Source organism: Thalassophryne amazonica, chromosome 7 (genome assembly GCF_902500255.1).
Source record: "Thalassophryne amazonica chromosome 7, fThaAma1.1, whole genome shotgun sequence".
NCBI classification, from domain to species: domain Eukaryota; kingdom Metazoa; phylum Chordata; class Actinopteri; order Batrachoidiformes; family Batrachoididae; genus Thalassophryne; species Thalassophryne amazonica.
Window position 1 is genome coordinate 34202103 of NC_047109.1, and position 14500 is coordinate 34216602.

The 14500-nt window shown below is 40.3% G+C and overlaps 1 protein-coding gene across 2 annotated transcripts in view; it reads left to right on the forward strand.

The window, feature by feature from the left end:
- The first annotated feature begins 3697 nt into the window (after positions 1-3697).
- The window catches only part of LOC117513752 (carcinoembryonic antigen-related cell adhesion molecule 5-like), a 55809-nt gene continuing 45006 nt past the window's right edge, over positions 3698-14500 (forward strand). For both annotated transcript variants that reach the window (XM_034173985.1, XM_034173987.1), the window contains exons 1-2: positions 3698-3845; positions 3984-4283. In XM_034173985.1, coding sequence (XP_034029876.1) covers positions 3791-3845; positions 3984-4283 — 355 coding nt within the window. In that variant the 5' untranslated portion in view covers positions 3698-3790. The remainder of the gene's footprint in view (positions 3846-3983; positions 4284-14500) is intronic.

Sequence of the window (14500 nt, forward strand, 5' to 3'; positions counted from 1 at the left end):
AGTGAAGAGCTGTTAATACTTTTTGGATGCACACTGTAAGTGCAGCTGTTGTCATGCTGCAAGGCCAGAAGAGGTAGAAGAAAATCTTCTCCATTCATGTGTCTCACACACAAATACGAACCTGGTCTCACAGCAAGTCGTGATTCAGCAGCACAAAATATACATTAATCTATTGGTTCGTGATACTGTGAGCAAAAGTGCCTCATTTTCATCACGGCAGCACAAATTCATTCTCATTCATTCTGTGATGGCTGCATGAAATTAAAAGTGAAGCGGGGGGGGGGGGGGGTTTGGTGTGGTTATGGTTAGGGTCGGGGTAGGAGTAGGGTTAGTAATAGTGAGTTAAAAAAAACCTGTCACAAAAATTTAACTCAATTTGTCACGGGAGCATGACAAAAAAAAATAGATTGAGGCGCGCACGTCCATTCCAGTCTATATTTCCATGGTCTTACAAACTAATATGCCTTAATATTTAATTTCATCACAATGTTACATATTTATTTACTGTTTTTGTCACAACATGCAATCATCAGAAATATGTTTAACATTCTATATTAGTGGCATAAAAAAACATAAATAAACAATATTTCAGCTTTATTTGGAAGAGAAAATATCTGTACATTTTCAATCAAGACAGCTACCCATCTGGTCAGTAAGACAGAAAGATCCTTGACACAAAATTACATTTAATTCAAATTACATACAAAATTAGTGACAAAGTTCCTCATTTTACTCACGTGTCATTTATTAATTTCAAGTCACATGACAATGACTTTTACCATTTGTGATGAAGTGTGGGGGTCATGACGCCTTCTGGGATTTTTATTATCTGGACACTTTGTTCCGTTATCTCTGTTTTGCATGTTTGACAATTCTTTGTTGTATTTTGGTTATTTCGTGTTTGCCATTGTTAGCATCACAAAACTGTTGGTCACCCCTCTGAGTCTGATCTGCTTGAGGTGTTTTCCTCAAAGAGAAAAAAAAATGCCTGTGGGAGATTTTCTTTGCCACTGTTGCCTACGTGATGACTCAAGAGAGGCTGGAAGGTTAGCCTTTACCCTTGTGAAGCACCTTGGTGCTGTATGTTGTGATTTGCCTGTATATAAGTAAGCTGAATTGAATTCTAATATTTTGAAATGCACATTTCTAATTTTTGGAGTAGTTTGCTGCAACAATAAAAAATTAAATAAAAAAATGCCCAAAACAGTCATCAATTATCAAAATAAAAATGACAAAAATGTCCAAAACATTTTAGTTTATATGTAAAATATAAACATTTTCACTTTCTTTCATTTTCTGAAATACCTGCCAAAACATATTGAACTTCTTCAAGATAAATGTCTTCACGATATTCTAATGTTTTGAGATGCACCTGTCGTCTGTTTCTCTTTGACTTTTTACTTGTTGTGACAATTTACTAAACATCAGTGGTGTCAATGATCCCAGTTCAGTCAATGACATCAGTTCAGTATTTCCTCCTCAAGTAGCTTGAGGAGGAAATACTGAACTTCACTGACAAAAATTTTGTTTTATTCTCAATGTAAAAGTCTCATCCTCTCTGCCACTGTTTTTTTAGGCCCCGAGTAGGCAACGTCCTACGAGGACCCTATTGTAATTGCGCTGTTTATTATTATTATTATTATTATTATTATTATTATTATTGCCACTTTTGAAATTGAAATTTCGGCCTCTTCCCATGCTCAAAAACTCACCAAACTTTCCAAAGTCGTCCGGCCGGATCCGAAATTCGATATTTTGGGGGCGTCGCACATGGTCGCTGAAAAATTGCGAAATAGCGCCCCCTAGAAATTTTCAAAAACCCCTCCGCATTGGGCTTTTTTCGTTGTAGCCTCACGAAATTCGGTACACATATTTACCATACAAGGACACAAGAAAAAGTCTCTTACTGTCATGGTGAAATATCGACAGGAAGTCGGCAATTTTGATTTTAAGTTTCAATTTTGAACAAATTTTTTGCCATTTTTGGCCATTTCCACTACTTACATTTGAACGAACTCGTCCCAGGGATTTCATCTGATCGTCTTCAAATTTGGTCAAAATCATCACAACACAATGGTGATCAAAAGTTATCAAAAGATTCTAATTAAGTCAAAAGGCGTGGCTGCTAGGGGTCGTCAAACTTTGGCGAGCTTTTCGGAGCACACCATTTCACTTCGAACGGCTGTCACGCCCACATACTTCATCGTAGATCCTTCAAACTTGCTGGACATGATGAGGGCTCCGCCCTGAACGTCTACATACTTTAAGTTCCCACCTGCGCCATAGCGCCCCCGGTGGTGGTGGGAAAGGTCCTATTTTTACTTTAAGAGGTCCTGATGTCACATACTTCAATCAACTTCATTCTACTTCTAAAACATGCAGAACAAATTGGTGAACGTAGGCGATGAACGCCGTGAAGTTACGAGTAACGGCGTCCATGTGGCGGCGTGCCGAATATTGACCATTCGCCATGAAATTACATTCTTCCTTTTGACGGCTTTAATTTTGTCACATCATCATGAAAATTGATACACAGGTCGAGCACGACAACCTCTTACAATTCATAGGGCCATCGCCCATGGACGGGGCAAAATGCCTCAATAGCGCCCCCTTGAAACTTTCAAAAACCCCTCCACCTAGGGGTTTTTTTGGAGTAGGGAGATGAAAATTGGTACACATGTGTGACTTGCATAGATGTACAAAAAAGTCTCTTGCACCATGGGGCTACTTCAAACAGGAAGTCGGCCATTTTGAATTTTCTTGTCATTTTGGCGTGATTTCCACATGTTCTATTTGAACGAACTCCTCCTAGGGATTTTGTCCAATGCACTTCAAATTTCTTCCAGATCACCCAGAGACGATACTGACCAAAAGTTATCGAAAGCTTTTCTTTATGTCGAAGGGTGTGGCCGCTATGGCGCCGCCATTTTGACCCTTCGCCATGGAACATTATACTTAAACAGGTACTGATGTCACATACTTAACACCATCAACTTCCTTCCACTTCTAAAGCATGCAGAACAAGTTGGTGAACATAGGCCATGATCGCAGTGAAATTTGAACTGTGTGATGAGTGGTTTTCCCTGCATGCACATGCCCACATGTGGTCACAAGGGCACCTACTAGCCTGGGTAGGCAGTCGCGCGGAACGAGGGCCCGTATATGACTGCTTGCAGTCCTAGTTATTATTATTATTGCTAAGTCATTGACTGTCACAAGGGACACTTGTGAAACTACCCTCAAAATGTTATCACTATTTAACTAAGATAAAGTGTAAGGAATGTAACCCTTACAGAGTGACTGTAACACTACACTGGATCTACAGGTAAAAGCAACCAAACGTTCACCAGCTATCCTCAGATATTTCCACTTCATCATTCACAATCTTTTAAATTTCAATTTAGATGATTCTTCCTTCTGAGAATACTGAAGGCAGTTGTTCTTGGAACTGTTATTTGTAAATATTTTTACAGGGAAATAAAGTAGGCACTCTAAATTACAACATACATATTGTTTGACAAAAAAAAAGAATAGAATGTATATATAATAGGATGAAACTGAGTTCAAATATAAATATATATGTCCACAACTGTGAAAGCATGTGAAACTCAGATCTGACCAGGGCAAAGTAAGGTGTGGCTTGGTGTGCAGGAGGGTTGGGCGATGACAGGGTGGTGGTTTTTGCATCCTGAAAACAAAGATCGTGTGATGTGGAGCAAATATTTGCTGATCCGGAGGCAGTCAAGAAAGCTGTTAAGAAACAAGCTCCTTGTTAACCTGAAATAGAAAAATGGCACTTCCACTGGTGTGTGTCCTAATTCTGGCCATAATATCTTTTGTGACAGGTAAGGTTGAATTAATTTGTAGTTGGTTGCTGTTATTCAGATTTGTAGTACTGATATGCATATGTCAAACTACATCAGCTCATATTTCATCAATGCCTGTGTTCACCTTAAGAACATGTTCTCTTTGTTGCGCTTTAGATTCTGCATGCAGCCAGAGAATATATGCCTCAGAGAACCCCGTACCTGTGGGCAGCAGTGTCACATTTTTTGTCAATGGAACCTTCAGTGATTCTCAAGCAGTGTGGTCCTTCAACGGCACTATCATACTCCTAGTATTATCTGGAACTGTCACTGAAAATGACGCTTGGAAGGACAGGATGGAGTTCAATTCAACAACTGGCTCGTTGACGATAAGGTCACTCCAGGTGGATGACTCTGGAGATTTCACCTTGCAGAAAATTAATTCTTTCATAAGTCAGGTATCACTGTCAGTTCAAGGTAAAAAAAAAAAAAACTGTTTTATTTGTTTTCAAATTGATTTACTCATAGCAAGCAGGTTTTCTGTGCCACCCCTAAACTGACAAAACACTTATTATCTCGTCTCACAAGAAAGTACGATAAGTATCCCAGACTGGTACCTAAAAACAAGTATAGTCAATGACAGATGAGGGGAATAAAAATGTTCAACCATTTTGAAAAGTACACCACTTTACTTGTCTGATCATATGAATTACAAATTGTCATAGTTTGCACAATATATGACTGGAGGTATTGAGTAAAAACAGCAAAAATTAGTTATTTTATTTTGTACAGGGATCAAAAATTAATGCTGCTCCAGTTTTGGTAAGAGATGATATTGAGTTAATAGGACTGAAAACCGTAATAGTTGTAAATACTTTGTTCTCCAAAGTAATGAGCAAGCAGGTCAATATAACTAAGCATAAAACATGTTCAAAATAGTCCTTTAAATCCATGAGGTCAATCAATAATTATTCATCAATAATCTGAATGGCTGTGGCCTTAAGGTATAATAAAGCAGATTTACTGACATACCTCATTCAAATTCTTTGTTTTTCAGGTAAAACCTTAAAGAGCTGTAAAATACGTACATATTTACTCATATTTACTAAGTACTTTCTCTAAAGATTTTCCTACTAATTAAATATCACATTAATTTGTAATATTTCTGTCATCTTGTCTTTGGTAACATCAAGCAGTGGTGGGCACACTTCCGATAATCCGATAAAGATAGTTATCAAAGATAACGTTTTCATTATCGGATTATCTTTTTAGATAAATTTAAAAACCATCATCAGACTAATTATCGTCCGATAACTTTTAGACCAATAACATACTAAACTAAGTTGAACAGTAAAAAAAAATTTTAAAACTGTTGAGACCTACCTGTTAAAAGTTTCTTAGTAAGCATGTTGTTCTACCCTCTGCAATCAGAAACCACTCTATTGTCTGTAAGCAAAGGAGAACTGATAACAAAAAAACAAAAAGTCATTTCCTTTAACACCATAATAGTCGCAATGTCACCAAGTCATCCAGAGGCATACATGTTTAACTTATGGTTCAAATTTTAACCACTCATTTTAGACAAGTTATTTAAAATTATTGTCATGTCTGAAGTTTATAAAGTGAAAATATCAGATATATGTTTTCGTTTTAAAGTAATGTGCTAATTTTTAAGGTTTTGTGAGCACATGCTCACAAAAGTGCACGTTTTACAACATCATAAAAGTTTTAAAACATGCAATTGCGATGACACTTCCAGGGCTCCGTAAAAATGCCCGTTTTTACAAATAAAAATGGAATATTTTACAAAAGCACATTTATCTTTAAACCAACACACAACAATCACACATCACATTAACGTGTTGCTTTACATAATGGATTACTGAACCAATCACTGTTTAGCACTTTTACCCAGAATGCTTTGCGGTCTGTGTTTGTTACAAAACCTCAGAATTAGTGCCTTATTCAACATTAAAAGATATGTTATATTTTAACTTTGTACAAATGACATAATTGACATTAATGGAGTTATTCTATCAGTATTTTCAAAAAACCATAAGTTAGTATGACTTCATTTTTCAAGACCTCCGCCTGACCGGAGTGTTGAAATTGATAGGGAGTTGGTCTTATTGGTGTTCTTAGTTTGTCTCTGTGGTGGGAGTGCTGTTGTAAACAAGAGCTTCCAGCAGAGGAGAGAATGTTTAAAGAAAAGTGATTATAATTATTAAAGAGTTGATTTCGTGGGAGCTCTCAGGATTTGTCTGTGCTGCTTCCTGCAGGAGACAGCATGGTCAAACATTCTTGGTTATTCTTTAGGTCTTTTACCGCTTTTGATGGTTTTAAAAGCGATCATGTTAAAAATCAATTTCAGCTCTTTAGTAACTGCAAATGTCCCATAAACAACACCGGAATTTATCGGTTATCGATTATCTGTAGCTTCCGATACATTTTTGGGTGGTTTATCAGTTTATCTTTATCAAAGATAACTTTTCAGTTATCTTATATCTGTTATCGAAGTTAATTTTTTGGTTATCTGTGCCCACCACTGACATCAAGTAAACATCTGCTCAAGTAAAATAAGTAAAAAGGAATTCCAAGACGTTGCCTGTTCTTAAATGAAAGTAAATTGCCAAATTAAAGCATAAACAAAATGAAACAAAATCACATTTTGCTTAATCTTTTACTGATTGATTTTGCTGTACAATTTTAAAACTGAAATTAGAAAAGCTTGTATGAGAATGTAACTTAAGAAAAAAGGGTTTGCACTATTTTTTCAAACAGTAGATAAGCAGTAGACCATGCAGCTCATCCCACACTTCCCTGTCTTTAGCTAAGTCCTCTAAAAGGGTGAACCCACCTACCATGATCAGTATTACAACAGTATTTAGGACACAATTTGCGAGATAAAAATGTCCCTGAACTGTCGGAAACCCAGCATTTGTCAGGGTAGTTTGTGGGAAACACCCACAACATAACTTAATAGTGCCTCTCAAATCATATACCACAGGTTATAATATTCACCCATGATATCTGAATCAGGCCACACAGACAAATGGCGGTTACCATGTGATGTCTTCACAGGGCCCCTTAAGTAGGGTTATCCACCTCTGATGTCTGAATGGGGCTTCTTGTCAAATATCAAGGGTTATATTTTGACATAATTCCACTGTGGAGGGTCACGAGTACAGAGATGGAAGGACAACATGGAGAGACAGCCAGCTAGCATTAGCAGCAGCAGCGGTGGTGGTGATGTTATGCTACGAGTAATAAGGGGGTAGGAGGAGAAGGGCGACGAAGGGGAAGACGAAGAAAAGGAGGATGGCAAGCACACAGATGGAGTCGGAGGAACAGCAGACAGAAATTGTGAGGAGGAACAGCTAACTAGCATTAGCAGCAGCAGTGATACTAAGCTACCAGAAGTGGGGGAGGAGGAATCCATGTGTGCTAGCTTCATGACAGAGACAGAGAGCAGCAAGAGGAGTCACGAGGTGGGTGAGGGGGCCTCTTCCCTGTCTGGGTCCAGAGTCCCATGGCATCAGTCCTGGTGTACCCGACCAACCCCCCCCCCCCCCCTAAAAATTGGTCTTTCACTGCGCATGTGTCACTTCGGAGCGTCAGCATTGTTATTTCTAAGCATCAGCTGTGAACCACCAATCGTCACCTCATTTCTACTTCAAACTGCACTCCAGTCATCTGTCTCATCGACAGATCTAAAGCTTTTGTACAACAATCATTTCCACATAAATTATATGTGGAAATGATTATAATACATTATAATCATATTATGAAATAATACATTATTTCATAATACGAGCGAAGTGAGGCGCAATGGCGCGAAGCTCGCTCATGGTACAGGGAGTCCTAAACAGTAAGTGCCAAATTTTTAATCCACAGTAAAACAGGAAATGTTCAAATGTCAAACACTTCCTGGATTGACAGACCACATCCCATGGAATCTTGCGGGAACTCAGTGGCAACCTCACACTGAAACAGGAAGTGCCACATTTTCAGTAAAAGTGAAACAGGAAGTGTCAAATGTTGAACACTTCCTGGCATGGGTGGAGCTAGAATGGATGCCAGGGTTTCACTGTAGTCCCCTAAAATTTGATTGGACACAGATGATTGACATGTTGGCACCACACGTCTGGTTGAAAGAGCTGCATTTTGAAATTAGTGAGTCACATTGACTGCTAGGTTCCTCCTGTCCAGTAGTTGGTGCTGTGTACCACAAAAAGTTCTAATCCACCTTAGTAGAAGAAGAAAAATGTTTGTTTCAGATTTGAACTGAACACGTCATTTGAACTATGGACTTCTAATCACACCAAACTTATATTGGTGAATAAATGACCTTACTTTATGCCAGAAATGAGGTCCATGTTGTTAAAAGCAGCATTTCTCCTTTAATACGGGCTGACTTATATACACGTTTAAGGCTTATTAGTGCAGCAGATAACTGAAACAATCCTTCAAATGGTGATACAAGTATCAAATTCAGCACAAATACAGCAGAAGCAAAATTAATGGAGCAACTTTAACTTTGACCCCTGTACAAACTGAAACTAACCTTTGTCACCATTCTTGCTGCTTTGACCTCATAACTCCATAACATTCAGTCACAGATTCTCCAAACTATACCTTTTTGGAAGCTTTATGATCAGGCAAATAATGTGGTGTAGTTTTCCATATGATTGGAGCATCTTTTAATTTTGACCCCTGTGTAATTCTTCAATTGACCCCTATCTGGCTGCCTACTGAAAATTCAAGTGGCCAATCAGTTTTTTAAAAAGAGTTCATGTCTATGGATTATTTGTGCTAAATTTGATGCTTGTATCACCATTTGCAGGATTCCACATAAGTACTGGAAAACTTGGTATTTCACACATTTTAATTTGTTTATTCCATTTCAAATACTTTTTTTTCTAAAATTATCTTCCTTAACTCAAACTGAAAGCAAATCTCTACACCTTGATATAAATTAATTGAAAGTATAAAATCCAGCCTCTTGATGAAGTGGTAAAGAGGAGAATTTTCTGAAAAAGTTCAGCTACAATTTGACAGAAAGTACATTTGAGATGAAAGCCTAGATTTAATGTTTTGGTGAAAGAAACTTTTGTATTTCCTCATAATTGACGTAAATAAAGTCCGAGACATACGAGGTCTATTAGAAAAGTATCCGACCTTATTATTTTTTTCAAAAACCATATGGATTTGAATCACGTGTGATTACATCAGACATGCTTGAACCCTCGTGGGCATGCAAGAGTTTTTTCACGCCTGTCGGTTACGTCATTCGCCTGTGGGCAGTCTTTGAGTGAGGAGTCGCCCACCCTCTCGTCGATTTTTTCATTGTTTAGGAATGGCTCAGAGACTGCTGCTTTGTTTGATCAAATTTTTTTCAAAACTGTAAGGCACAACTCAGTGGACACCATTTGATAAATTCAGCTGGTTTTCGGTAAAAATTTTAACGGCTGATGAGAGATTTTGGTCTGGTAGTGTCGCTTTAAGGACGGCCCACGGCGCCTGACGGCGATCTGCGCTTCGAGGCGGCAGCGTCTCGCCGTTTCAAGTTGAAAACTTCCACATTTCAGGCTCTGTTAACCCAGTAAGTCGTCAGAGAACAGAGAACTTTCAGAAGAAGTCGGCATGAGGAGTTTATTCGGACATTCCATTGTTAACGGACATTTTGTAATGAAAGAACGTGCGGGCAGAGTCGCATGTCGGGCTGGACCCGACCGCGGGGGGTCGCGACAGGAAAAACACCTCCGTTGGAAACCTTAACGGGCAAGTTGGAACATGCCCAAGCTGTTAAACAATTTCTCAGTTACTCACTTATTGAAAGCCATCAAAAGCCGCCTGAATTTTACAAATGGTTTTCAACACGGAGGTGTTTTTCCTGTCGCGGCGCACACAGATTTGCCGAGTCGTCACGGAAACGACTCGGCAAATTTGCGCGCACGTCTTTCATTACAAAATGTCCTTAAACAGTGGAATGTCCGCATAAAGATGCCGGCCTCTTCTGAATCTTCTCTGTTCTCTCACAACGTCCTGGGTGAATTAAGCCTTAAATTAGGATGTTTTCACGTCGAAACAGGCTGACGACGGCGCCTGGAAGCGCTGCACGACATCCCGCTGCATGGGAAGTCCTTACACCGACAGAAACACCCCATAATCTCTCATCAGCCGTTAAACGTTTCACCGAAAACCAGCTTAATTTCTCGAATAGTGTCCACTCGGATATTCCTCACAGGTCCAGAAAAAATTTTGATAAAGCAACGCGCGCCGTCTCGAGCAGCGTGTGAAACAAAGGAATTCAGCCGAGAGGGCGGGACCACATCTCACTCAAGGCCTGCCCACAGGGAAATGACGTCACCGACACGCGTGAAAAAACTCACGCATGCGCACGAGGGTTCAAGCATGATTGGTGTAATCGCATGTCAATCAAATCCATATAGTTAAAAAATAAAATAAAAGGGTCGGTTTATTATCTAATAGACCTCGTATTCAGTGACTTGGAAAGGTTCATGTTTCCATCCCTGACTTGTCTGACGAAAACTGGCAATAAAACTGATTATTATTTACAGGTTTTATCAGGTTTTAGAGATTTGTTTTCAGTTTGAGTTTGAGGAAGATAATTTTAGAAATTTTTAATTATTTTTTTCCTTTGTATTTCTTGTATTTAAAATGGCATAAACAAATTAAAATGTGTGAAATTCCAAGTGGTCCAATACTTTTGGAGGGCACAGTATCCTAACCTTATGATGAGTGCAAAATGAGTGTGGTATTATTACTGTGTTGTTTAAGAGTGTTTAATTTTCACTGTTGCTGCACTTTGTGTCAAATCATAGTCATATTGTATATCATAATGATATGACAATTCAGTAAGGTATATCTTCTATTATACATTTCAAATCTAAGGTGGAACTTTACTAGTGTTTGCTAAGGTATACCTAAATATCTTTAAGAGAGAGAGAGAGAGAGAGAGAGAGAGTAGAGGTATGCCCCTCCAGAAGAAAAGGCAAAATAAGGAAAATGTTTAAAAAGGCGAGGGGTCTAGGGAGCAGAGCCTCCCCAGACGCTGAAAGGTTTTAGTCATGCTCATGCTCCATTTTACTGAAAAAAGTCTGAAGGACCTAAAAGACATGGTTAGATGGCAAGGAGCTTTTCCAGGCATGTGAAAGGCAAATAAAAAAAAAAATGCTTATAAAGGCAGGGGTCTGGGGGGGCAGATCCAAGATGTACAGTACATCAGATGCCTGACGTGCAATGTCATTTCGGTGCGTCAGTGGCAAAATGAGGTGATTATCAGCTCATTTCTGCTTAAAACTGCCTTGTTTCTGCTTAAAACTTAGTTTAGAATGATTTAAGAGGTTTTACTTTGATCACTTTGGGTGTAGAGAGTCAATCTCAAACGTACTGCTGTGGTCTCAAATGACGCGTGCAGTGAAGACAGGGCAGACCAATTTTTAGAGGGGACAGTACAGTCAGTGACACCGACGCGAGACTTGCATTGCTCTGAGGGGGGCACATTTGTTAACTTTTTTTTAGGCCAGCACCTTGACACTTGCACGAATGTGATCCTCAGAATGGCACACAATCTCGCGTGCTAATGAGTGTCATAAACTGTTGTAAACTGTGCATGAACTGTGTGTGGCTGGGTGCCAGTGCGCAAAGAAAATTTAGAAATGTTCAAAATTTCTTTCACGCATTCATTTCATGCCACTTGCATGAACTAATTGTGATCATTGTGCAACCTATGTTGTGAAAGTGTAGTGACACGGACCCACAACAGGGGGCGCAAATGAACGGTCAATAGATGAGCCAAAAATTAACAATTTAATGTTGTGAAGGTGCACAACGAACATACAGACAATCCCAGAATATGATTACAGTCAATCCACAAGGTGACGTGTGGGCAGGCTCGAGGATAGAAGACGTCTGTCCTGAGAAGAGCCGGAACCACACGATTTCCGCCGCCACCGAACCTGGTGAATACTGGAGCCGCCAAGTCCCGAATTCCCAGGTGATCACCGTCCCCGACTGTCGGATCTGGTACTGCTGGCGAGAACAAAGACAGTCAAGTGTGGGCGTGTGTACACCCCGTAACAACAACGGTGGGAATGCCACCTCCACCTCTCACTCAATATGTTGCAGAGTACCGCAGTGATTCCTCAGGGGAAAAGAGTGCCGTCCTGCACTCACTCAGCCTCCACAGAAAGAGGGACCGGTACTCTTGCAAACACTCACAATATACAAATATGTTGCAAAACACAAACGGCTGAGGATATTACCTCCAACGAAGTACGATATCTCGGCAACGAGGTGGAGATGACGTCTGGTCTTTATGGAGTGAGATGATGTAGAGTAGATGGGTGACAGCTGTCAAGAGATAATGAGTGACAGCTGTCACCCCCGGCTGTGTCCGTGGCGGCAGCGCCCTCTCATGCCTGAAGCCCGCACTTCAGGCAGGGCGCCCACTGGTGGTGGGCCAGCAGTACCTCCTCTTCTGGCGGCCCACACAACAACCTATTTTCAAACACTGTGTGTCAATGCGTGTCATTGCGCTCAGGCCATCTGAATGTGAATTTAGATTGTGACAAGATGTTACATCTATAATAAACATAACTTTGCAGATGCATTATCTAACTCATAAGAAGGAATGAAAATGCAACTGTTTTACCAATCCATTACAATACATATATTATAAATAATTAACTTCAAGACAAGATTCCAAATGTGTTCTCCACCGCACGACGCACACGAGACAATCTGCAACTGTAGATTATATCTCTGTGATTCTGGGAGCGATAAGAGAATCGTGTCATCAGCCAAGTTCTGAGAGCAAATGTGTCATCGGCTACAAAATGATTACTGTATATAGAGTGGGGTCAAGCAAGACAAAGTGGGACACATTGGCATGACAAATTACGCGGCAGTGCGGGGATCAGATTCGTGCAAGTGTCACGGGAGCTGCTCCTGCCTGCCCTGCTCCCGCTTAATTCTGGACCAATTACCGCCCGCAACCACAACATGCAAAAATTTGATCCCCCTACTGCCATGCATTTCGTCATGCCAATGTGTCTCCCTTTGTCCCACGTGATGCCACACTATTTAAAATAATCCTTTCATAGCCAATGACTCATTTGCTCTCAGAACTTGGCTTTTGAAACCATTCTCTCATTGCATCTGTCTCTGTATGTGTATTTATGAATCATTTATATTGGAAATTTATACAAATTAGAATCATGGTAGTCTGCATATAGACCAGGATAGAGATGATAGAAATGTTGTAATGTCTAATGTCCAAGTGGGAGCATATAAAAAGAAAGAGAACAGGACTCAAAACAGAACCCTGAGGTACCCCAAAGAACAAAAACTCAGACATGACCTGATTCAGACAAATACTCAGATCAAGATTGCTCTGGAAGGTATAATATAAACTTTTTAAAACACACCCACCAATCCCAATTGAATCCTTCAGCCTATTTATCACGATACAGTGATCAACAATATCAAAAGCAGAGGTGAGGTCCAATAACACCAGTACTGTGAACTCACTAGTGTCTGCAATCATCAACATGTCACTAGAGACTTCAAGTGTCGCAGTTTCACTGGAATGCAATTTGTCAAAACTAGACAGAAAATTGTCCATATCTTTATTTTTGCCCCAAAAAAATATTTAAGTTGCTCTACTGCAATTTTTTTCCCCAAATTTTTCACACAAAAGCTAATTTAGATATTGGCCTGTAACTTTTTTTGAAGGCGATGGATCCAAATGAGATTTCTTACATACTGGCTCAGCAACAGCTTGTTTAAAGAAGCTGTGAACTGAGCCTGTTTTAAGGGAAATACTAACTATATCCCCAATACAGGGACAAAGAGAATCAAATACACAAATAAATAAAGAAGTAATTAAGTAGTTCACCATTCCATGACCAGGGAGGAACCCATATTGCTCCTCCTGAGCTTCCTCTCTTGTACAGGCCTTGAATCCAGTCATAGGCCTTCCCTTGGAAGCTGAGACGCATGTTTCCTCTTCAATTAGACCACACTCTCTGGTCTCCTTTATTAAAGATAGGAACCACCACCCCAGTTTGCCAATCCAAAGATACTGTCCCAGACTTCCAGTGAAAAGGCACCTGAAGGACTCTCAGACCATGAGAAACAAAATTCTCTAGTCCAGTGGTGTCCAAACTGTTCCAGAAAGGGCCGAGAGGGTGCAGGTTTTCTTTGCAGCCACTGACTTCAGCAGGTGATTTCACTGATTAACATCCCTTTGAGCAGGTGGGATGAGTTCATCAGTGAAATCACCTGCTGAAGTCAGTGGCTGCAAAGAAAACCTGCACCCTCTCGGCCCTTTCTCGAATAGTTTGGACACCACTGCTCTTGTTGTGTGGGCCGCTGAAGAGGAGGTACTGCTGGCCCACTACCACCAGAGGGCGCCCTGCTTGGAGTGCGGGCTCCAAGCACGAGAGGGCGCCAGACCCAGAGGAAGTGACAGCTGTCACTCATCACACCAGCTGTCACTCATCTACACCACCACTTAAGCCGGACTGCAACTCCACCTCCCCGCCGAGAAATCGACTACCGAGAGGTACGTTCTCTGCTACTGACACATTGTGTTATAATCCAGTTCTCATTTGCAGCCCTATTCTTGTGGACGGAGCCTTATCTGGGACTTCGGCGTTTGGCGTAAT